The sequence below is a fragment of the Mustela nigripes genome, chromosome 6 (assembly GCF_022355385.1).
Source record: "Mustela nigripes isolate SB6536 chromosome 6, MUSNIG.SB6536, whole genome shotgun sequence".
Classification (NCBI taxonomy): Eukaryota; Metazoa; Chordata; class Mammalia; order Carnivora; family Mustelidae; genus Mustela; species Mustela nigripes.
The window spans coordinates 129,383,581-129,408,522 of NC_081562.1; the positions used below are offsets into that span (position 1 = coordinate 129,383,581).

Consider the following 24,942-nt stretch of genomic DNA (forward strand, 5'->3'; position numbering starts at 1 on the left):
ATCTTCAGAAACCCTTAGTTTCCAGACAAATCTTTTTTTTTTTTTTTAATTTATTTGACAGACAGATTACAAGTAGGCAGAGAGGCAGGCAGAAAGAGAGGAAGCAGGCTCCCTGCTGAGCAGAGAGTCCGATGTGGGGCTTGATCCCAGGACCCTGAGATCATGACCTGAGCCAAAGGCAGGGGCTTAACCCACTGAGCCACCCAGGCACCCCAGTTCCCAGACAAATCTAATCATGATTCCTTCATTTGGAACCTAATGATCATTCATTCATTCATTCCTTGACTCATTTATTCACTTTCTGCAGTACCAGGTACATTCTTAGGTTCTGGAGATATAAAGACCAATCACCCTTAATACAGTCATAGCCTAGCAGAGGCGACAGACTAACTAACAAGAAAGAGTCCATGAGAACTAAGGTGACTGCTGATGATGGAATTTCTCCCAGATGTCTGAGAAACACTGGGGTTGGGCACCTCACGCGGACTGTGGTTTAGGGAGACCTCTCAAAGGGGGTGAGCACTGAGCTGGAACTTGAATTAGGTGCACGTCAAGCCAGGGCCTTCTACTAATTCTTTTGGGAGTATTTTATGGGTGAGCTCAGTGCTACTTTACTGAACATATTAAAGTGCCATCTCCTGAGATGTGTTTTGGCTGTCATCTAACCCAATTTTGACTAACTTCCAATGTGCATATAATCTTTATGGAATGTCAACAATATATGAATACAAATGTCCACAAACTCTTAATTGTAAGGCAGTTCTTTTCACTCTGGAGATATAGGAAAGTTAAAATCTACTTTGAAGAATGTTAATTTTCTGCTTGCTTTTTCGTTATTTGACATTCACGGCACAAAGGAAATTACAGGAACAGGTTGCACTGAAAACAAAACGAGGTTATAATAAATAATGTTCTAGCCACAATACTGTACTGGTTGCCCCAAAGTTAGCAAGTTAAACATGTTTCTGAAAGCTTGTTATCAAGGGCTTGGCGTTCTATTCTTTATACTCCAATAGCACTGAAAGTGTTCCCGACCATGTCTCTATCATTAGAGCAAATGCTGCAGCAAGATGATAAGACAAAGGCTGTTCCTATAAGAAGCTCTGACGCACAAGCACACAGGAAGAGCCTGAAGACTCAGTTCTTTACCAGTGGGGAGAACTCTTCATAGACTTTGAAGGTGGACAGGGACTTACACCCAGACAGACTGTAAACTCTCTGGTGGGGGGGAGTGGGAGGGTGGGCAGGTAGGGACCACACCAGTATTATTTGCTGCTACTTTCCCAGTGCTTGGAATATAACTGATGCACAAAATGGTTGAGTAAATAACAAAACACAGTTAAGTCTTTGCTCCATATTTCCAACAAATGATCATTCACTCTCTGAAAACCTCTGTGGACTAGAAACTCCTCTTTCTGATTCATGAAAAATCAGACCACGCATTCTGTTTATGTAGAGGTCGGTTAGGGTCACTTTATTTCCTAACTTTAGACCATATCTCTAACCTTTGCTAGTAATCTTTGCGATATTCACTGGAATTTACTAAGAATTTGCATGTGACCATGCATACACTGTCCTTGTTATAGTAATGATATGTCATACCATGTTTTCTGAAGAATATGGGCCAAGAGCATCAATTTATAGACCTATCAGTCCACCATCTAGTTTAAGCCTTATAGAGATAATAAATGTATATCAGATAACTATTTTATTGACTGAGAAGGTTTTTGGTAATTTTGAGTAATCAAAGCAATTTTTGCTTTTTGGTCATTTTTTTTTTTTTTTAACTTATATACATTTGTTCATATATACCTAATCAACACACCTGAAACATCTAAAATTCAATGGAAAAGATAGAAACAACAAATCTTTGTAAAATTTTTAAGTTTTCTGTATTATTCGTTTTTACCTTTGAAGTTTACTACACCAACTGCAGTTGAAGCCAATCTGAGAGGATACACAGGGGCCACAACCATTGAACTGGAGGCATGCTAGGAAACAGGACAGAAGAGGTTTATCAAGACTAATTGGCAGCATGGAGGAAAAAAAAAAAAAAAAAAAAAGGATGGTTCAACCAAAATTAAAATCACCCACCTACCCCACACAGACACACAAGAGAAAGATACTCATGCATAAACAGATCAGATCATTAAACTTTCCACCTAGCTCTGGTCACGTGGAACTTACTAGGTAATGGCGTCATCTCCACAGCTGAAATGTTGGTAATTTTTGACATCTGTAGCTCTACTCGGTGGTATTCATAAATTGTTCTTCTTCGGACATCTGTAAAAACAAAAACAGAATAAAGTCTTACAAGATGTCTTTGCCTCTAAAACAACAACTGATAATGAATGTAGAATGATATACTTTCTACCCAAGCTGATTTTAAAATGAAGATTTAAAATAATCAATCCCTATGAAGAGACTGATTTTAAGAAAAAAACCTGAAAATCATGTGCTGGTATATCTGGAAGTCTTTTTTTAATCATTGAAGCTGAAATGTTGATTATGGTCTCAGATACCTCACTTAACTAACAGGTACTCCAAACCATTATTACCTATGATATACTGAAAAAAAAAAATCACAGCCTAAATAAAATTACTTTTTATGAGAAGATGAGTCCAAGTGCTTTAAAGGTTTAGAAGGAAATTTAATAAGAGAAAAACAGAACTTAAATCACCTTAAAAATTTAGTGCTGATATTTATTAAATATATAATATCATATCTGAGGAAAGTTAACTAATAATAATTAGTTAATAATTAATAATTATATTGCATGAATGAATTTATAATCATTCAACAGCAAATTCAACAGTATCCCTGAGGAAAGGGCTATATGAGAGACTCTGACACAAGGTTTAATAATTAAATGTCAGATAAATATGGCAAACATTTTATTATAATCAAGACTTGATGAAATATACTTAAAATCTCCTATTAAAAAAAGACCTGAGTTTTATGCTAATGAGTATGTCCGAGCTTGGTAAATAGAAGTGGAAAAATAATGTTATCAGCATTTTTTTTTTAAGATTTTATTTATTTATCAGAGAGAGAGAGGGAGTGAGCACAGGCAGAGGGAGAAGCAGGCTCCCTGCTGAGCAAGGAGCCCGATGTGGGACTCGATCCCAGGACACTGGGATCATGACCTGAGCCGAAGGCAGCTGCTTAACCAACTGAGCCACCCAGGCATCCCTGTTATCAGCATTTTATTTAGCTCTTGAAATGCCTGTGATGACTGTAAGCCATTTCCTGAATACTATCATATCTCTCAGGAATTATTTGGGAAGCTATAAGTTTATTGAGAAAAATATCATGGTCTCTAATCTTGGGATGTCATATGTCATCATGGTTGATAGTACACATTCTTGAACAGTGTTGGGTGGTTCAAATGCTAGCATTGCTGCTAAATTGGTATCTGTGTGACCCTGGGATCCTTTGCCAGCCTCTCTGTATCTCAGTTCCCTCATCCATGAAATAGAGGTAATAGTACCTATACCACTGAGTCATTTTGACAACTAAAATGAGATAATAAATGCAAATTGGTTAGGACAATCCCTTTCATACCGCAACTGCTCAATACATGTTCAGTAGGTCAACCATACATCACGCTAGTCACATGCTGTGTGTAATGGTCTATTTCTATAGACCTAAACTCACTGAAGACGCATGAAGGCTTGGAAATAAGGTTTCCAAAAATTGTCTTCGACATTAGCTTTAAGAATTAAAATTTTGACTAAGGTCAATTGACCCAACAGTGATCTCTCCTAGGACATAGAGCAAGAATATGGTGTCCAGGAGATAGTGAGGTGTCTTTTATTAAAAGTGTTCAGGAAATGTAGATATACCTACACATCCAGGAGCAAAGTTAAATATCTACTTATAACCTACACATATCTTTACTTTTATCCTTTCATAGCTTTTCACTCATTTCTGATGATTCACCATGAAATTCTACTCCCAAAGAGGAAGAAGGGTGGCCCCAAGGGGGTTGGAGAGGTTCTAGAGCCATTTGCCAAATACATTTTCAGGTTTATCAGATTGGAAAACACTGCTTAAGAACCATAATCTAATTCATTTCTTTTTGGTATAAGGGAAAGGTGCATATATAATTTTCAAGGTATAAAGTTTATCAACATTAGAGAAAATATTAATTTCATGGTATTTATTAGGTTTCTTGAGGCACACTTTTTTTTAAAGTTTTAAGGCACATAAAAGGATTACCCATGTTCTACTTTGTCTAAATAATACACCTTGCTATATACTGCTTTCCCTTGTATTTCACTAAATAATTTTATTCTTGGAAATAACACAAAATAACATAGCTTTGTCATGAGATCACTGGGGTAGGGTTTTTTTAAGTACCTCATACTCAAGTTTGCTCTATCATATTTGTAGGTGCTTAAAATACTGGTTTTCTCTTCATTTCATATTATACTTTGAAAATCTCAAACTACTGACATAATGACTGTGAGGCCTCTGGAAGTTAATTATTGATTATGCATATTGGGTTAAGGGAAGGTGACCTTTTTTGCTATGCTAATTCTATCACCTGCTCAGACCCCTCCAACTATGGGGATGAAATGAGTTTAACAAAACTAAATTTAATGAGAATGATTTTTGTTTGATGACCTGCCAATTAATGACAGCTTCCAAATGGTCATTTTTGTTGTATTTCAGAGATACCCCTATCAGAAACAAGTAATTAGGAATGTATTTACTGGTAGCTCCTGCCAATACTAGAAGCTTTCATTTGATTCCAGAAATGTATTTAGCTCATCTGTCTTCTTTAGAAAGTCAGCCAAAATAATTCTGTACCAAAAACTCAGTCTTAGTAGTACTTAGTAGTATAGCTGTTTTCTTATAACTTTACAAAACCAAGTTTGACTATAATACCCGTTAGGGGCTTTTAAAAATAAAAAAAAAAATAATAATAATAAAAGAAACTAAATCTCTGAGCAGACTAACATGTAGAGAATAAAGTTTAGTATCCAAAATCTTAAGGTGATATGATTCAAAGTATAACTAATGAATTACATTTTTTAGAAATTCCAAGCAATATTAACAGGAGAGAACAGAGTAATCATGTGGAAACACCAGGAATCCTCTCCCAATCAATATTCACTCTGGCCGAAATGAACACAGTTTAATGAGTACCCTGTGGCCTGGTTAACCATGATCTAGTTTATTTGCCCGTCTTTAAAGCTAACATTCACATAGAGAATGTATGAGTAATTTCCTAAATTGGCAGATTCTTCCATTTATATAAATATTTTAATATTGTCTGAACTGTCAAGTAAATGATTTGCTAGCATGGCCTTACTTATGCATTGCCAATTCTTTGTGACTGGTCCCAAATGGTTATTTCTTTTCAAGTTCCAAATGAGACCACAACACAGCACCATTCAGTGAGAATTCTTTAATGTAAAGAGTATGTACTGTGCAAATACAAGTTCATTCCCATCATGATGATATGGGGAAAAAAAAAAAGAGAGAGAGAGAGACTTTTGAGAAAAAAGAGAGAGAGAGAGAAAGACCATTACAACAGTGATTTACAAAAATGTAATCCACTATCCAAAATAGTAGGTTGGTGTCATTACATCAAGCATCAAGAAGATGCTTTGCTTCAAACATTTCTTTATTCCTTTTGTACTTCAAATTCTATTAAATAATAATGTAATTAATTTCATCTAAGACAACATAAAATTTAGAGGGTCATGGAGTATTAATCTGTGCCTCTTAGATTTTCTTCTTATCTTTCCTTACTGCTTGTGAAGTTTCAGGCCATTACTAAAACCCAAATGGCTAGATTTCATAAGTTACTTAAACAAGCATAAAGAAAATCAGAAATGTCATCTAAAACCAATCTTCACTTTTCTCCTCCTTCCATGTATATTTACTAAGAACTTAAACAAGATGCATGTTCTGACTTCAGTAATCCCTCTGTGCAAGAAGAGAACCCGAATGAACACTGGGACAGTAAGTGGTCAAGCATTATCTGAGGGGGCTTGTATAATCTGTGGATGGCAGGCTCAATATCATGGTTCCCACCGACCTAGGAACATGGTGCTTCCTCTAGGGGAACATACCTCTTTATTCCTGAGACTTATGGGGAGATTTTATAATGTACATTGGTAATATCATGACTTTCTTCAATCCAATTGGGTGAAATGCAGTAAGATTTCTCATTTTTAAAATCAAGTTTTTAAAAGCTTTTAGTGCTAAATCATGCAGATGTTTGGCACTTATGTAAGAAAAATTGCCTACATTTCCAAGAAACTAAACTTCCTATAAAAAATCCAACTGGAAAAATTAACATTTGGACATGTTTATAAAGGTATCCAACCAGTGTTAGTTAAAAATGGAAAAATTCTCTGTGTAGTAGGGAAGTGTAAATTAAATAGAAATAATCATTATGTAATAGGGAAAAAATGAGAAATAATTAAGGCAAAGGAAAGTATAAATTTGAAGGCAAACATGATAGAGAAAAGAAGAAAATTGAATCTGAGGCCATAATTTAAAATTAAAAAGGCAGATAACCTTGATATAAAAATTAGATTTTTCTATTCAGATTATTTTTTAGAACTATTTTGACTACTTTCTTATTCCTTCCATAGTAAGGTAACCACTGCAAAAATGAGCTTTTGATTCACTTTACTGAATGACATAAAAGTACATTAAGTTGGGTTTCTCTTCCCTAGACCAATAAATCCTAGCCTAATAGGTACTCAATAGATATTTATAAAATACAACAAAAATTTTTAAAAAGATTTTATTTATTTATTTATTTGACGGAAATCACAAGTAGGCAGAGAGAGGGGGTGAAGCAGGTTCCCTGCAGAGAGTCCAATGCTGGGCTTGATCCCAGGACCCTGAGATCATGACCTGAGCTGAAGGCAGAGGGTTAACCCACTGAGCCACCCAGGTGCCCCTAAATACATAAATGTTTAAATGTCTTGAATTTTTAGTAATGTATTGAAGTCCTTTCTGTGACTTTTAGTATTTTACATTAGAAATGACTGGTTAAATTGAGAGACACCATCTCTGTATTGGTAAAATTTTATTTTACCTGATATTGGTATAGGATAAAAAGGCAAAGAATAAATGAATGAAAAGATTTAAAAACACACACACACACACACACACACACACACAGTTTAGCCACAAGTCCCTGAAAGAATTCTGTTTTGTTCATAGATTCTAAAAAACATTCTAAAATATGTTAAATAAACTAATCAGTGATTTCTAACATCCAGAAAATTCTTAAATACTTGCTTCTTTTTAAAAAAAAAATCAAGAATACCAAATAGGGTATGTTTGCAATGATGTATTAAACAATAGAACATCACTTTGCATAACACTTTCTATCTTGGAAGAGTTTTATGAGAGGATATTTTATGGGGAAAATGTCATGATTTCTTTCTCCTTTTGTTGAGGTTTGAGTGGGCAAAAGCTTATGTGGGAACCAAAGCACCTGAGGAAGCTGGGCTGGAAAGAGAAGCAATTTTATCTGCTGTAAAATGAATAATTTTGAAGAGCTTTCCATTTTGAGGACCAAGAAGGAAAGATGACCCAATTTACTAAAGGATTTGTGGATCAGTGTGTCTTAAATGAATGAAAAGAACCTGGTAACTTTGAGAATAACAAGAGAGGCTCAGTTCTTCTAAAAGAGATTTAATTGAGTTATGAAAGAAAAAATATCTTCAGTTTTATCCAGATTATTTATTTCCTCCATAGTCGTCAACATGACTTTTTTTTTTTTTTAATTACAGTTGCTAAGTAATTATAATGGAGGAGTCCTACTAGCCAATCAAAATTACAAATGGTTTTATTCGGGGGAAGATCAGTTATAATGAAATATTTATATTTGAAAATGTATTATTTAATCATATCAAAAGTTCTAAGGTTTTTTCAAGGCAAGGAAGAAATAAAATATATGTTCTTTAAATAATACATCTGCAATATAATATTTTATTTAAATATGCTTATATGGCCTATTATTACCCTGTCCAATATGGTAACCACTAGTCACATGTATCTCTTTAAATTAAAATTAATTGAGGAAAGAAAATTAAAAATTCAATTCCCAAATGTCACTATCCACATTTCAAGTGCTGGTAGCCACACAGACCAGTAAGACCAATATTGAACAGTTTAAATTTAGAATATTTTATCAGTGCAGAAAGTTCCATTAGACAGTACTGGTCTATGCTATTATGTTCTCTGACAATTAAAACTTAAGACATTCTGAGGAGTAAAAAACAAATCATCTATCCTTTTGTTTGTTAAGGTTCTTTTTTTTTTTTTTTTAAGTCTGTAAACATAATTTTGGTCAAATTCTTTGAAAAATTGCTACCTGGCCTATAAAGCTTATAAGGAGACCACATATGACAAACTATATACAACGTCCTCTAAGAGTTCACTGAATCTCTGACTGTGTAAAATATATTGACTCTCCCAATTAGCTGTGACTTTTACCATTGAAAATGTTAACATTTCTTATTGAGCTGTGAACAGTAGTAACAACGAACAAAGAGAAGGCAAGTTGTAGCAGGAACAGCGTCAATAAATTGAAGACAGCAGAGGCTGATGAGAAAGAAGCAGATAATGTAGGGATAGTGAGAAGAATAAAGCAGAGTGTTCTCAAGGGCTCAGAAGTAGCCGTTATTGTTAACTTAGAGAAGAACAATTTCCGGTTAGGTCGGCAGGTTTCCTATGTGGTTTCTTGGACAAGAATTCTGCGTGTGTGTAAAACTAACTTTCATATTTCTAAGACGGCGTTGCCTTATGTTCCCAAATAAAAGAACTGAGAAGGCAGGAGCGGATTTTCTGGGTTTTCTTGCTGGAAATGTTATGCTCTTTAAGCTCTGAAGGCACAGAAAAGGTGAGGCATGATGAAGAAGGTCAGCAGCCTAGAGATTCAGATGGAAATTCAGTGTTGAAGTTGGAGCAGAGAGAAACCAACAAGTATGAATGGTGCTAGTGAGAACTGTATGTTTATCCGGGAAGATCTCTGCACGCTGAGGAAAAGAATTTGGAGGGACATAAGCAGAAGCTGAGAATTGCTTAATAAAGCTATTTAACAAGAAATTATGGAAATGACACATGACCTATGAATATATGACAATGTGAAAACTTTCTGGTAATCAAAAGAATATTGAAGCAACAATGAAATATCATGTTCTGCTGATCAAATTTGCAATGTTTAAAAATGATAATAGCATCTGGGAGCATCTGGGGAAACGGGATATCTAATAAAAAGCTTGTGGGGAAATAAATTGGGACAACCTTTAGAGAAAGCAATTTGTCAAAGTACACACAAAAGAACTATTAACCGCCAATGGACACATATTCATTTTTAAAGAGTTGTGTCAACATTTATAAACAAAGATGTTCAGCACCGTTTTACTGATAATTAATATGAAAAGCAACCAATATGACAAACCAGTGTTCAGACATGTCACATAAATTATGAAATAAAGGAATTTGTTGCAGCTATTAATGGCCACATTTTAGACAGGTATTTAGCAGTGCAGAAAGAGATGTGTTATATATATTCGGTGAAAAATACTTATAGCCCAATGCCAATTTTCTTTTTTTTTTTTTTAAAGATTTTATTTATTTATCAGAGAGAGAGAGGGGGAGAGAGCGAGCACAGGCAGACAGAATGGCAGGCAGAGGCAGAGGGAGAAGCAGGCTCCCTGCTGAGCAAGGAGCCCGATGTGGGACTCGATCCCAGGACACTGGGATCATGACCTGAGCCGAAGGCAGCTGCTTAACCAACTGAGCCACCCAGGTGTCTCCAATGCCAATTTTCTTAAAGTGCCTGTGTTTGCGTGTGTGTCTACTATAAACACGAGTCTGGATGCAGATACAGGGAAACATTATTGGTATCTCTCTGGGGTAGATTTACAGACCAATTAAATTTTCTCCTTTGTATTCGTTATTATTTTACAAATTTCTCTGAATTAATGTGCACTATGCTTATCATCACAAGTACGTTATTACATCTGGATTTCTGTAATGAATAATTGAAGTCATTGTACGTAGACCTGTCTTTCAGATCTGTACCTGTGGAGACTGAAACAGCTGATCTGTGTTCTTTTTCTTTCTAAAATTCTATAAAATATTTTATGAAAAATGGAAGGTGATAGACAGACAGACACACTGAGAAGTCAAAAACCATATGATACTTAGACAGGATGAGTTTCAGGGCACCTGGGTGGCTCAGTGGGTTAAGCCTCTGCCTTCGGCTCAGGTCATAATCTCAGGGTCCCTGGGATTGAGCCCTGCATCAGGCTCTCTGCTCAGCAGGGAGACTGCTTCCTCCTCTCTCTCTGCCTGCCTCTCTGCCTACTTGTGATCTCTGTCTGTCAAATAAATAAATAAAATCTTTAAAAAAAAAAAAAAAACAGAAACAAAAACGAAAGGATGAGGTCAGAGAGAGGGTGCCGAGGTGTTTTCTGTGGAAATCCCCTGTAGACCCATTCTCATGAACATTTGTTCTAGATGTGGTCATCTTAGCAAGCATCACTATCTTTCTAAAGTGACAATGTTTTTTGTTTTGGGGTTTTTAAAAAAGATTTATTTACTTATTTGATAGCGAGAGATAGGGAGACAGCATACAAGCAGGGGGAGCAGCAGGCAGAGGGAGAGGGAGAAGAAGGCTCTCTACTGAGCAGGGAGCCCGATGTGGTACTCGATCCAAGGACCCCAGGATCACCACCTGAGCAGAAGGTAGAAAGAAGCTTAACCGACTGAGCCACCCAGGCACCCTGTGACAATGCTGATGCTGATAAAGGAACGGTACATAAGGACACAAACACAGTGCTTACTTGGTGCCAAACACTTATGCTACGTATGCTTTGCATCATAGGTATTAAGATGACCATCTTGCTTGTTAAGTTATAAGAATTAAATAAGATGCTCACGGCCTCATGATTAGTGTTCCCACTACAGTATCCCTTATTCTTTCTGGACTGTTAACTAATTTTTATCTTTTATTTTATTTTTTAGATAAGGGTTAATTTCACCATGTGGATTTTTCTTTCTTTTTTTTCTTCTTTTTGGAAGGAGCAAAGGAATTTCCTTTGTAACCTCAGAAGTGTTTACAAATTTACTAACAATGCCTGAATTCCCTTTGATATTTTAAACTATGAGATCACCTGATTTTTTTTTGAAAGGTAAAGACTAGAGTAATAAACTATGCTTGAAAGTTGCACTGAAAGCATTTACTATTTAGAAGTTTTTAAAAAACTGAAAAAAGAGTTTTTTGTTGTTGACATTATTATGGAATGGTTGGAGAAAACTTTATAATAAATAAGTAAAACCTACCTACCAGCTATTCAAATGCTTTATCAAACTTTCACCAACTGATAAGAATGGTATAGCAAATGTGGTCCCACTGGGAAAACTTATTCTCAAGGTTATAGCTTACATTCCCATGTTGCCATGGGTAAATTAAGCTGAGGATCTAGGCTCTATAACCCGTGTAACCGAAATGATGAAAAGAACAGAAAATTGATCTTATGAGAACAGGGTCCTATGTAATGCACCTTGCAATAAAGAAGAAACGAAACCGCTCATTATTTAGGATAATGATCAGTTTTTCCCTAAATTCACTCAGGAGAAGAAAATGGGGGAACAGAGATGAACTATTTAAATTCCCTGTGAGGATGACTCCTTAAAATCAGGGTTTTTAAATAAGAGAGCAGAATGTTGAAAAGGATTTAAATATTTATCTAAATTCCGACTGCACAAATAGGTAACACACAAATCTCCAGGAATCATCTTACAGCCTCAGGAAAAAGTATAACATATTTGCTCATTTTGGGTTAACCTAATCTCTGGCATAAATAAGTATGCTTTTTTTTTTTTTTTTTTTTAAGGCTGAGAATACAATGCAACCATATCTCTCCTTCTATAGAGAAGCTCATGTAACAGACACTGTTACACCTTATAAATGTGGGAACAGACTTTGAAGGAGATTTGAATTTTTCTGTTCCCCAAAAGATTTTTAAATAGAACACATCAATTCTAGTTTTCTGGCTGAAATAGGGTCCCTTCTAAAAGCAGGGATGAGTGGACCTGAAACTCAGAATTTCCATTCTTTCTTGGCTACTTGCTTCAGGATGGGGAACAGTGAGGGCAACAGGAAATGCAAATGGCATTTCAGCAGGCGGCTTGCCTGAGGGAAGCCTTTCCCTAAACTTGTGCAATTTTTTTTAGATGAATGCGGAGTCTCAACTTCAGACATCATTTTGCCAATTTATTCAAAAAAATTTATATTTGGGAAAGATATTTTTCCTCAAAATGTAACAGTTATCTTATTACATTATAACAAGGGATGAAAATTTTCAATTTGGGTTCTACGGTGTAAGCACAAGTCTACCATGCTTCAGTTCTGAGAGAATATTTGCATGTTAAAATACACTGGTAAAATTTTTTTTTTCTTTTGTACTTGTGTGGGTCTTCTGGCCTAAACAATAGTATACCAGAACATCAATGTAGACCAAGATGTCTTTTGAAGAAGCTGAAAATAACATACTTTCTCAGAAGAAAAGCACTCACAAACTAAAACTAGTGTTTTACTTGTGTAATAATTGACTCAAGTCATGCTTGATTTAACATCTCTGAAAGTAGGAATGTGAAAAACACTTGTCCTCAAAAGGGAATCAGCTGGCTCTCCCAGGACATGGCCTCTTATTTAAGAGGATGTCTTTATGTGCCTCCACATGCTAATATATCCTTGCTTTGTTCACAGTATAATTCCTTTTTGAGAAAATCTGCCTTGATTTAACAGTTCCCTCGAATGTTACTTCCCAGTAATTCTCAGCTAATAAGGAGAAACTACCATGGAAGACTCACATTCTTCACGAAGCATTATTCCCACAGATGAACATCATTCTAAATCGTACTTGTAAGATACTTACTACATTTCCAGCCAATCCAAAAAAGTCTTAGAATTTGAAGTCTAAATAATTTCCACTCCATTTACCTTCTGTATTTGAGAGATGGCATACTTAAACAGAATTAGTTCAAAGGAAGACCGAATAGCATAGGCATGTGATAAATTAGGTCTATCCCTACAGTGAAATATAAGGTCTCTGAACAAAAAACCAAAAGAAATGATCTAAGCATGAGATGTATTTTATTATCATCTCTTGCTTTAAATAAGCATGTCTAGGACACAAACATCTTCAGTACTAACACACTAAAGCATCCCTCAGGAGTCTGCTTGAAACAGAGGCTTAAAAAAATAGAAATTTTCACACTGAGGAGTCAAGATGGCAGAGGAGTAGCAGACTGAGATGACATCAGGTCCCAGGAGTTCAGCTAGATAGTTATCAAACCATTCTGAACACCTACAAACCCAACAGGAGATCAAAGCAAAGAAGAGCAGCAATTCTAGAAACAGAGAATTGACCACTTTCTGAAAGGTAGGGCATGCGGAGAAGTGAATCCGAACCAACAGGAACATAGGCCGAGTGGGGAGGGGCTGACTCCCAGCAAGCAGCGGGACAACAGAGCACAAAATTATAACTTTTAGAAGTCTGCTCCACTGAGGGACATTACTCCAGAGGCTAAGCAGGGATGGAGCCCTTGTGGGGACAGTATGGTCTCAAGTTCCACGGGGTACACAGAAGGATGGGGGGTGTCTGAGTGTAGCAGAGCTTGCAGGTATTAGAAAAGGGAAGCCAACTACAGACACAGAGCTAAGGAGTGAGCTCTCATCTCCGGGTTATTTTAAACTGTGAGCTGTGGCACAGATGGACCACTGCTCTTTGAGCAGGGACCCCACAAGTGGCAGATCCGGGTACACCCAGATTCATCTGCCAGAAGAGCAGAGTGGCAGGAATCTGCTGGGTTTGGAGACTCCAGATAGGGATGTGTGCTAGAGATAGAAATGCTCGGTCACAGGCCGGGTGAGTACGGAGTTCGGCTGGAGACCAGGGACGTGGGAGTGATTGACTGCTTTTCTCCAAGGGTGCACAGAGGAGTGGGGCCCCCAGCTCTTGGCTCTTCTGGGCCAGAGATTGGGAGGCCACCATTCTCATTCCCGTCCTCCAGAGCTCTACAGAAAGCGTTCAGGCAACAAATCTCCGAGCAGATTACCTGGCCTAGCTCCTGGCAAGGGTGATGCAATTCTGCCTTAGCCAAAGACATTTGAGAATCATTACAACAGGCCCCTCCCCCAGAAGATCAGCAAGAACATCCAGCCAAGATCAAGCTCATTGATCAAGGAGAACAACTGAATTCCAGAAGAGGGGAAAGCAAAGCATGCAATTCATGGCTTTCTCCCCATGATTCTTTAGTCTTGTAAAGTTAATTAAAATTTTTAACTTTATTTTTTTCTTATTCTAATTTTTTTAACTTTTCCTCTTTTAATATTTTTAACTAGTTTATCTTAACAATACCTTTCTAAAAAAATATTTTTAAACCTTCATTATAACTTTCTAAAAAATTTGTTTTAGACCTCCATTATTATATTCATATTTTATCCTTCATTGTATCTAACTTTTATTTTTTGTACACATATAGGGTTTTTTCCTTCTAAAAAAGTTTGGGATACAATTTCTTCTAGTAGATCAAAATGAAACCTAAATCTAGCACAGGGCTTTGATCTAGTCTCTGGCCTGAGCAAATTCTCTTCACTTTAGATTTCTTTCTTTTTCCAACCAATATATCTTACCAATTCCTTTTTTAGAATTTTTAAAAAAAATTTTCATCTTTAGAGTCATATTCCATCCCTTCATCATGTTTACCCTTACTTTCGTATATATATAAGTATTTCTTTCTTTAAAATTTTGGGAGGCAGTTTCTTCTAAGAGACCAAAATATACCCAAAATCAAGTGGGTGGCTCTGTTCTATTCACCAGTCGTGTGTGTGTGTGTGTGTGTGTGTGTGTGTGTGTATGTGTGTGTGTGTGTGTGTATGTGTATATATATATATATTTAATTTTTTAAAAATTTCCTTTTACCCCCTTTCTTCTCCCCCTGATTTGGGGTCTCTTCTGATTTGGTTACAGTACATTTTTCTGGGGTCTTTGCCATCCTTTTAGTATTTTATACTCTCGTTCATATATTCTTATCTGGATAAAATGACAAGGCCAAAAAACTCAACACAAAAAGAAGAACAAGAGATAATACTGATGGCTAGGCACCCAATCAATATAGACATTGATAATATGTCAGATCTAGAGTTCAAAACCATTGCTTATCAAGGTGCTAGCAGGGCTCAAAAAAGGCATGGAAGATATTAGAGAAACCCTGTCTGGAGGAAATAAAAGCCCTTTCTGGAGAAATAAAAGAACTAAAATCTAACCAAGCTGAAATTTAAAAAGCTATTAATGAGGTGCAATAAAAAAAAAAAAAAGGAGGCTCTTACTGCTAGGATAAATGAGGGAGAAGAGAGAGTTAGTGATATAGAAGACCAAATGATGGAGAATAAGAAGCTGAGTAAAACAGAGACAAACAACTACTGGACCATGAGAGGAGAATTCAAGAGATAAGTGATACCATAAGATGGGATTCCATAAGAAGAAGAAAGAGAGAGAGGTGCAGAAGGTATATTGGAGCAAATTACTGTAGAAAATTTCTTAATATGGCAAAGGAACAAGCATGCAAATTCGGGAGACACAGGGAGCCCCCCCCCCCTCAAAATCAATGAAAATAGGTCCAAACCCCATCATCTAATGATAAAACTTAGAAGTCTTAATGACAGAGAGAAAATCCTGAAAGCAGCTTGGGACAAGAAGTCTGTAACATAAAATGGTAAAAATATTAGATTGGCAGCAGACTTATCCAGAGACCAGGCAGGCCAGAAAGAACTGGCATAATATATTCAGAGCACTAAATGAGAAAAACATGCAGCCAAGAATACTATATCCAGCTAGGGTATCATTTAAAATAGAAGGAGAGATAAAAAGCTTCCAGGACAAACAAAAACTAAAAGAATTTGTAAACATCAAACCAGCCCTACAGGAAATATTGAAAGGGGTCCTCTAAGCAAAGAGAGAGCCTAAAAGTAGTAGATCAGAATGGAACAGAGACAATATACAGTTAACAGTCACCTTACAGGTGATACAATGGCACTAAATTCATATCTCTCAAGAGTTACCCTGAATGTAAATGGACTAAATGCCCCAATCAAAAGACACAGGGTATCAGAATGGATAAAAAAACAAAACCCATCCATATGCTGTCTACAAGAAAATCATTTTAGACATAAAAACACCTCCAGATTTAGAATGAGAAGGTGGGAAAACAATTTACCATGCTAATGGGTATGAAAAGAAAGCTGGGGTGGCAATCCTTATATCAGATAAGTTAGATTTTAAGCCAAAGACTATAAGAGATGAGGAAGGGCACTAAACCATACTCAAAGGGTCTCTTAAGCAAGAAGATCTAAAAAATTTAAATATCTATTTCCCTAATGTGGGAGCAGCCAACTATATAAACCAATTAATAACAAAATCAAAGAAACACATCGACAGTAATACAATAATAGTAGGGGACTTTAACACCTCCCCTCACTGAAATGGACAGATCATCCAAGCAAAAGATCAACAAGGAAATAAAGGCCTTAAATGATACACTGGACCAGATGGATAACACAGATACATTCTGAACATTCCATCCCAAAGCAACAGAATGCACATTCTTCTTTAGTGCACATGGAACATTCTCCACAATAGATCACATCCTGGGTCACAAATCATGTCTTAACTGGTACCAAATGATTGGGATCATTCCCTGCATATTTTCAGACCACAATGCTCTGAAGCTAGAACTCAATCACAAGAGGAAACTTGGAAAGGACCTAAATACATGGAGGCTAAAGAGCACTCTACTAAAGAGTAAATGCTCAACCAGGAAATTAAAGATGAATTGAAAAAATTCATGGAAACAAATGATAATGAAAATACAACCATTCAAAATCTTTGGGACACAGCAAAGGCAGTCCAGAAAGGAAAGTATACAGCAATACAAACAAGCCTTTCTCAAGATACAAGAAAGGTCTCAAATACACAACCTAACCCTACACTTAAAGGAGCTGGAGAAAGAACAGCAAAGAAAGCCTAACCCCAGCAGGAGAAGAGAAAAAAGAAAGATCAGAGCAGAAATAAATGAAAATTGAAACCAAAAAAACAGTAGAACATATCAACAAAACTAGGAGCTTGTTCTTTGAAAGAATTGATAAGATTGATAAACCCCTGGCCAGATTTATCAAAAAGAGAGAGAAAGGACCCAAATAAATAAAATCAAGAATGAAATAGGAGAGATCACAATCATCACCAAAGAAATACAATTTTAAGAACATATTATGAGCAACTATACGTCAGCAAATTTGAGAATCTGGAAGAAATGGATGCATTCCTAGAGACATAAAAACTACCAAAACTGATCCAGGAAGAAATAGAAAGCCTGAAAAGACCCATAACCAGTACGACCCACCAATTGCACTATGGGGTATTTACCCTAAAGATACAAATGTAGTCATTCGAAGGGGCACATGCACCCGAATGTTTATAGCAGCAACATCCACAATAGCCAAACTATGGAAAGAACCTAGATGTCCATCAACAGATGAATGGATAAAGAAGGTGTGGCATATATATATATATATACAATGGAATACTATGCAGCCATCAAAAGAAATGAAATCTTGCCATTTGCAATGACTTGGATGGAACTAGAGGGCATTATGCTGAGCAGAATAGGTCAATCAGAGAAAGACAATTATCATATGATCTCCCTGATATGAGGAATTTGAAAGATAGAGTGGGGGTTTTGGGGGGTAGGGAAGGAAAAAATGAAACAAGATGGGATCAGGAGGGAGATAAACCATAAGAGACTCTTAATCTCACAAAATAAACTGAGGGTTGCTGTGGGGAGGGGGTATGGAGTGGGTGGTTGGGTTATGGGAATTGGGGAAGGTATGTGCTATGGTGAGTGCTGTGAAGTATATACACCTGGCAATTCACAGACCTGGACACCTGGGGCAAAGAATACATTATATGTTAATTAAAAAAATAGAAATTTTCAAATGATGGCTAAATACATGATCAGAACTACTACCAATAATGGTTTTCTGTATTTCTAATAATCTGAATTTCTAATATGATGAACAGCTGCCCAAGTAACACATATGCTTTTTTTCTACAAATGGAAACTAGACTAGATAAGTGAAAATGACTTAAACAACCAAAATGCTTATCTTCTTTGGTAGGTATAGCTCAACCAAAGCTTTTACTTACTTGAATTTATACTTTTATCTTTCTTTAGACGGCTATACAAACATGAGAGACATAAAAATGGCATAAAGCTACACTTTTGCTGATAAAACAAAAAAAACAAAGCCAACCCCCCCCCCAATAAAACTCATATGCCCATCAGTCAAATAATGTCATTCCTTTATGCTCTTCTTATTAATGACAGAAATATACCTATGTCACCAAGCTAATAATCCCAAAGAAAACAAAATTACACACTGTTGGCCTGGCTGTTTAATTTTGCTTTACCTATATTATTAGTTGAAGAGTACCAGAGAGATAGCAAACTCCAAGAAGAGTTATAAACCAAACAATATAATTTTCAAGCAGCAATTGGTTAAGTGATTCTGTTACTCAATCTATCAAAACTGCCTGAAGTCAGTCTCCTTTAAATTTACCCCACAGCAGGCTCAGATTTTGCAATTACCCTTCTACATACTGGGAATTTGCTGGATCCTGTGGACAACGACAAAGGCATCAGACAGCCCCACCTTCACTGGGTGATTGGTCGAACTTATCTGTGTGACCAAGACAGGAATCTGGAAAAGAAAAAGCAGATTTCTATGTGTTAGATTTGAATTTCATTTAGGGGTGGGGGCGGGGAGTGTGATCATCCTATTTACTGGATAAAAGTAGGTGATGGAGATGAAGGACCAGGTAGAGAGTGAGCGGGAAATATCAGAGAAGAAAGGCAGACACTAGCAAAACATAACATCTGTTTAGTGCTTTAGATGAGCTAAAGTGACAAGAGAGTTCCTGGTCTTATAGACAGCTGCTTGAGGATGAAAGTAAGTAGATTCTCAGGGAAAGTAACTGATGCCGAATGCCAAATCTCATCGCACATATAGGCGCACCACGAATACATTCAGTGCTGGCTGTCATTTCAGGAATTGAGACTCTTCTTGTATCATTTGCTTTCCTGAAATACTTTATATTACTTTTCATGGCTTTTTAAAAAAAATCCTTGTTTACAAGGGGCCTTATACATCCAATGCCTAGAGAAAGACAAATAGGTACACAGCTAAATATATATTTAACAAACCACTGTTGATTGATACATAGTGAAACTTGGCAAGCGTTGATGGATGCTGAACTTCACTATTCTGATTCAAACCTATATGGAAAACTTATGAATTACTATGGGTCATCTCAAGGTCACATTTCCTAATTTAAACCTCAGTGGAACCCAAATCTGAATATGACAGACATTTTTAACATTTACAGTTTTAAAAAAATTAAAACATTCAGAATATATGAAATAGTAACAAAAGAGACAAAGTCTTAAAGCCAATTTTTCTAGATTTAGAAAAGAATCAATGGAGATATGATTACTATCTTCATTACCAGTTTTATAGACATAAAAATGGGCATTAAACCATCTGTAATAAATAATGGGCCAAGGGAAGGATAAATGTACCAAAAATCTTAAGGTGGAATAAGCAGACCATGGGCATCTGTGGATAATTCATTTAAGACCATATTTGATCAGACCTTGTACAAAACATAATAAACAGCACAGAAATGAGAAGCCAGGAGAATAACTTGGGCAGAAATTATAATAAGGGCTGTACTACTCATTTTTGTCCATGACATGATGAAATTGTAAAAGGGCTATTTTGTTGATATTAACCAATTAAGAGGAAATTTTAATGTATCTGAAATTTATGGAATTATCTCCAAACAAGTAAATGTAAGACAAAATTTTCTCTTTATGTATTAAATTAGTCTGTTCTTAAACAATGTTACAGTATTGCCAATTTTATGTCAGTATGTCCAGTTCTTAACCAGCATTAAGAATATTCTGATGGGGTACCTGGGTGGGTCAGACAGTTAAGTGTTCAACTCTTGATTTGGCTTGGGTCATGATCTCAGGGTTGTGAAACTGAGCCCTGAAACTGGCTCATACTCAGTGTGAAGTCTGCTTGTACCTCTCCCTCCTTCCCCTCTTCTCTCGCTCTCTTTCTCTCTCTAAAATAAATAAATAAAAATAAATACACTTTTTTAAAGAAGTAATCTGGTATTTGGACAGAAGAAACCAAACAAAACCAACATTTCTGTCCCTAAAGGTTCATTTGCTAAATGAAACTCTGACATACTTTATTTAGTGATTACTAAGCCATACTCAGTAATATACGTAACTCCTTTTCTTAGTGGACATTATATATTACCCAGTTTTATACACAATGTTGAGGAAAAAGTGCTAATATAAGTGTAATTTATATTTAAGACAGACTTATAGGGCTGCCTGGGTGGCTTAATTGGTTAAGTGACTGCCTCTGGCTGGGGTCATGATCTCAGGGTCCTGGGATCCAGCCCCCCAGCAGGCTCCCTGCTCAGTGGGGCCACTGCTTCCCTCCTCCTTCTGCCTCTCCCCACCTACTGGTGCTTTTTGTTCTCTCTCTCTCAAATAAAAATCTTTTTAAAAAGACAAACATATAATTAAAGAAGAAAAAATAAAAATTAGAAAAAAACATAGACGATATTTCCAGTTCCAGTTATATTTTGTATATCCTAATAACCACTAAGTCACAATTGCTAAGTAGCATTATGTAGACATGCCTGATCAGGATTAAGTATGAAATCTTTGCTAGCTTGTATCCGTCACTTGCTTTCATTCTCCAACATCTGTGACTGCAATTTCCCTCTGCAAGATGAGATATATTTTACACAGATAATTCTGTGGTAAGTGATTGTATTTCTTCTTTTCCCATACTCAAAGCGGAACTTGAGTTTGTATTGCTATCAGTTGGAAAATACTATTCTACTACCACAAATATTATATTTTTATACAAGGGCTTGTTTCTCGGGTCACATGTTTGGGTTCCCGCAGATCTCCTAGTATCTTATGCTTTCCCTTCTTTACACATTTTCTATTCTACCATTTTAGTCTTTCTTCCTTATCTCTTTCCTCACCTAGCTATGTTCCACTTCGATTTCCTTTGCTCGGTCTCTTTCTATCCTTTCACTCCCTTCCTTCATATTTTGTCTGTGAGTCAAACCCTCTCCTCTTGTGCTTTTTATCTGTGGTGAACTGATTGTACTAATGGCCTCCATCAATGGCCTCCTTGTATCTATACCCTTTGCCTTGTCACTTTTGGTCCCTTCTCACTTGGACTCTGGCTCAGTAACATGGCAAAAGATGATGACAGCAAACGTGAAGCAAAAGAGAAGATTGAAAATGTACTTGCACACTTCCACCTCTTTTCTGGGACCCTGGCCAGTTCTATGATGATATATGCTGTTGGTCTGCTGTAAATATGAGAGAGGCACATGGAGGAATGTTTCCTTTGAGCAGAGGTCATCTTTGACCAGGTAGCCTCTAACCAATCCACCAGCTAACAGCTGGCACATGAATGAGACTGTTGAGATGAGCAAAGTCCAAACCAGATCAGTAAAACTGCCAAGGTGATCCATAGGTATCTTGTGAGAAATAAGAAATGGAGTTGTTTTAAGAAACTACATTTTGGGGTCATTTGTTACACAGTAATACTAAGCAATACATTTTCTATTCAAGATCCAATAGCAAATAGCTCTGGGTATTTCTACATAAAATGAAAAAGATTCTTCCTCCTTAGGTTCAGGGAATCAGATAAATACCTTCTTTACTTCTAGGTACAATTAAACTTGAAAGATGAGAATGTTCCAGTGGAAAAGTTTCATTTTCTGCATTTTATTTTCACTCTTCTATATCTCTTTATTTCCTAGTTTATGCTTTTTCTTTTGGATTCCAAAAAAATCAAGACCAATGTGTCTAAGTTACCTAGATTTAGACTCATTAACCTAAGGAAAATCCATCCTTATCGAAATGGGTAGCATAACAAGGTAGGTAGTTTTCTGTCATTGAAAACAACCTAAATTGGCCAGCCCTTCAGGAAGATAGTTGTAGATGACCTGGAAAGATGCTTTCAAGCCTCAGTTTGATGGCTTCACTCTATAGAATGATTTTGACTTTTCCAAGCTTCAACAAGTAAATTGTTAAGTAGGGTGAAATACTCTACCTGTAAAGACAACTGAGGTAGGTAGAAATCATCCTCTGCTCCTAAGAGAAACATTTTAACTCACTGCCAGTTTTCTAGTTATACCTATTCATAGGGCAGTAACTTCTGAGTGCTGTGTCTGACAAACCACTACTACCATAAACATTTCTATTACACATCTTAATAGAATGTGGAAATATAAAGTAGAAGTCGATTTCTGAGAATATTATTTACTATACAAAAATAATTTTCCCTGGTGCCTGGGTGGCTCAGTTGGTTGAGTGACTGCTTTCAGCTCAGGTCGTGATCCCGGACTTCCAGGATCGAGTCCTGCATCGGGCTCCCAGCTCCTTGAGGAGTCTGCTTCTACCTCTGACCTTCTCCTCTCTCATGCTCTCTCTCACTCATTCTCTCTCAAATAAATGAATAAAATCTTTAAAAAAATTATTTTTCCTAAAAGGCATATACACTCTAGATGCTCTTTGATAAGCCAGAATTCATTCACTCATTTATTAGATATTAGCTAAATATTTTATGTATTACTGTAGGGATTATAGAAGAGACTAGAACAAACACCCTGCTATCCCTGAGTGTATATTCTATAGGGCAGAGATTGACATAAAAACAAGTGAATGTAAAAAACTAGAGTATCCTAAGAAAGTGTTAAGGAGGAAACTAAAGTGTGGTAAAGAGAGAGAAGGGGATTGGGCCTTCCTTAAAAGAAGGAGTCACAGAAAGTTTCTGTGATGAGATGACTTTTCTGTAGTCATGAGCTTGCCATGTGGATATTTGAGGAAAACTCTGAGTAGAAGGATCAGTACAGGCAAAGGTTTTGACTTAATTGTTTTTGGTGTCTTTCAGAATTAAAAGGTTATCACTGGAGAAGGAGGAATTACTAAGATTGTCAAAGGAGATGAGCGGTGGTAGAGGTAGATCATAGGGAGCATGCATTCCCACAAGCTATGGCAATGACTGAGGTGTATTTCACGTTGTAGAGTGAAGGTTTAGAGGATTTTGAACAGAGGAAGGATGTTCTTTTACATCTGAAAAAGACCAATCACCCTGGCTTCTGTGTGATCATGACTGTAGGGGATAAGGGGAGATGCAGAAGCTCATTAAGAAGGTATCACAGTTTTCTGGAAAAGAGATGGGTGGCTTGGACTACACTAGAGTGATGAATGTAGGAGATGGAAGTGATGGAAAGATGGATTCCAGATGAATTGTGAAAGCACTGCTATGAAGCCAGGTCACGGATTTGAGGAGGGTGTGAGAAAGAGGAGAGCCAATGATGTCACCATAGCCTTGGTCTGAGTAGAAGAAAGAATGGTGTTGAGGTCTTCATTGGGGTCACTGTGTTGTACACCTGGGGGGTGCTTTCAGACTGCAGGCCATGAGAAAGGAGTTTTCTGTCCATGAGAAGAGGCCACCTGGGCAGCACTGGAGAAGAGTACTGAGATGTCCAGAGATGGACAGGTGAGAAGCAGAAGATTTGGAAAAGGATGATTTTATGGCAATACCACTGGCCTCAAATGTTTTTCTTTATACTTTTACAGAGTTCATGAATACAAATACAGATTTTCTAAAACTGGGGTCTTTTTAAATATATTTTATTAAATATTAAAAGAAAATGTGCAAGAAGCTCTTGGTTCCCTACATTTTCCAAGAAGGCACCAAGCCATTTATGAAACAATTGCACATAAGGTTTTGAAAACACTATTTTTGACAAGTGAATTAAATGCTTTATATGGTAAAAGATTAATGAGGAAAAGATGAACAATTCCAAGTTTTCTCATAGATTTCTTTCAGAAATAGTCTGTCTCTTTCCACCTGAGATAGTCATATATCCTTTTTACCTTGCTTTTTTGGACTGTAATCTTTTTATTTCCAGACATCAAAGGCATGGGGCTGTTCTCTAAAAGGATCATTCATCCGCTCACTTACTGTGGGTAAGGAATCGGGCTGTGTCAGCTCTCTGTGAGCAAGTCAGACCAGTCTGCAGGATTCCATGTGAGTATTTAATTTAGGGACCATTAGGATGAATCAGGAGGACTGTTAAAAGTCACATTGAACTTGAATTACTTTAACTAATAGCAACAGAGCAATTGTGTGTGTGGGGTGTGTATCTGTATATAAACCATCTAGAATTATAGTCAGTATCACACAAATTAGCATAAGAGAGGGTCTGATCTTTCATTAGCATAAAAAAGTCACCTATTCTATAGAAGACTCTCTATGTACAAGGATATGAAGTACTCAAGTCAGAGAAGCTAGGGCCAATGATGATGTCCAGGCACTCTAAAAATTTTGCTTTATGGGAAGAAGTATTTTTTTTTATCCTTTCTACAAATTTCCAGTCATACTCAAAATATTTCCTAAATGGGGTGCCTGGATGGCTCAGTCATTAAGCGTCTGCCTTAGGCTTGGCTCATGATCCCAGGGTCCTGGGACGGAGCCCCACATGGGGCTCCCTGCTTGGTGGGAAGCCTGCTTCTCCCTCTCCCACTCCCTCTGCTTGTGTTCCCTTTCTCGCTGTGTCTTTATCAAATAAATAATAAAATCTTAAAAAAAATATTTCCTAAGTTACTTCCTAGGGTTTTCAGGAAGCCATTCTGAAATAGTACCAACTCTAAACTATAGAAGCTTTCTTTTTTTTTTTTTTAAGAAGAAAAGAAATGTACCTTCATTATTTTCA

At 36.7% G+C, this 24,942-nt stretch overlaps 1 protein-coding gene across 4 annotated transcripts in view; it reads right to left on the reverse strand.

Annotated features, from left to right (window-relative positions):
* PLXDC2 (plexin domain containing 2) overlaps nucleotides 1-24,942 on the reverse strand; it is a 463,944-nt gene that overhangs the window by 111,175 nt on the left and 327,827 nt on the right. For all 4 annotated transcript variants that reach the window (XM_059404216.1, XM_059404220.1, XM_059404219.1 and 1 more), the window contains 3 exons: nucleotides 18,713-18,812; nucleotides 2,188-2,283; nucleotides 1,910-1,991 (listed from right to left, as the gene is read on the reverse strand). In XM_059404216.1, coding sequence (XP_059260199.1) covers nucleotides 1,910-1,991; nucleotides 2,188-2,283; nucleotides 18,713-18,812 — 278 coding nt within the window. The remainder of the gene's footprint in view (nucleotides 1-1,909; nucleotides 1,992-2,187; nucleotides 2,284-18,712; nucleotides 18,813-24,942) is intronic.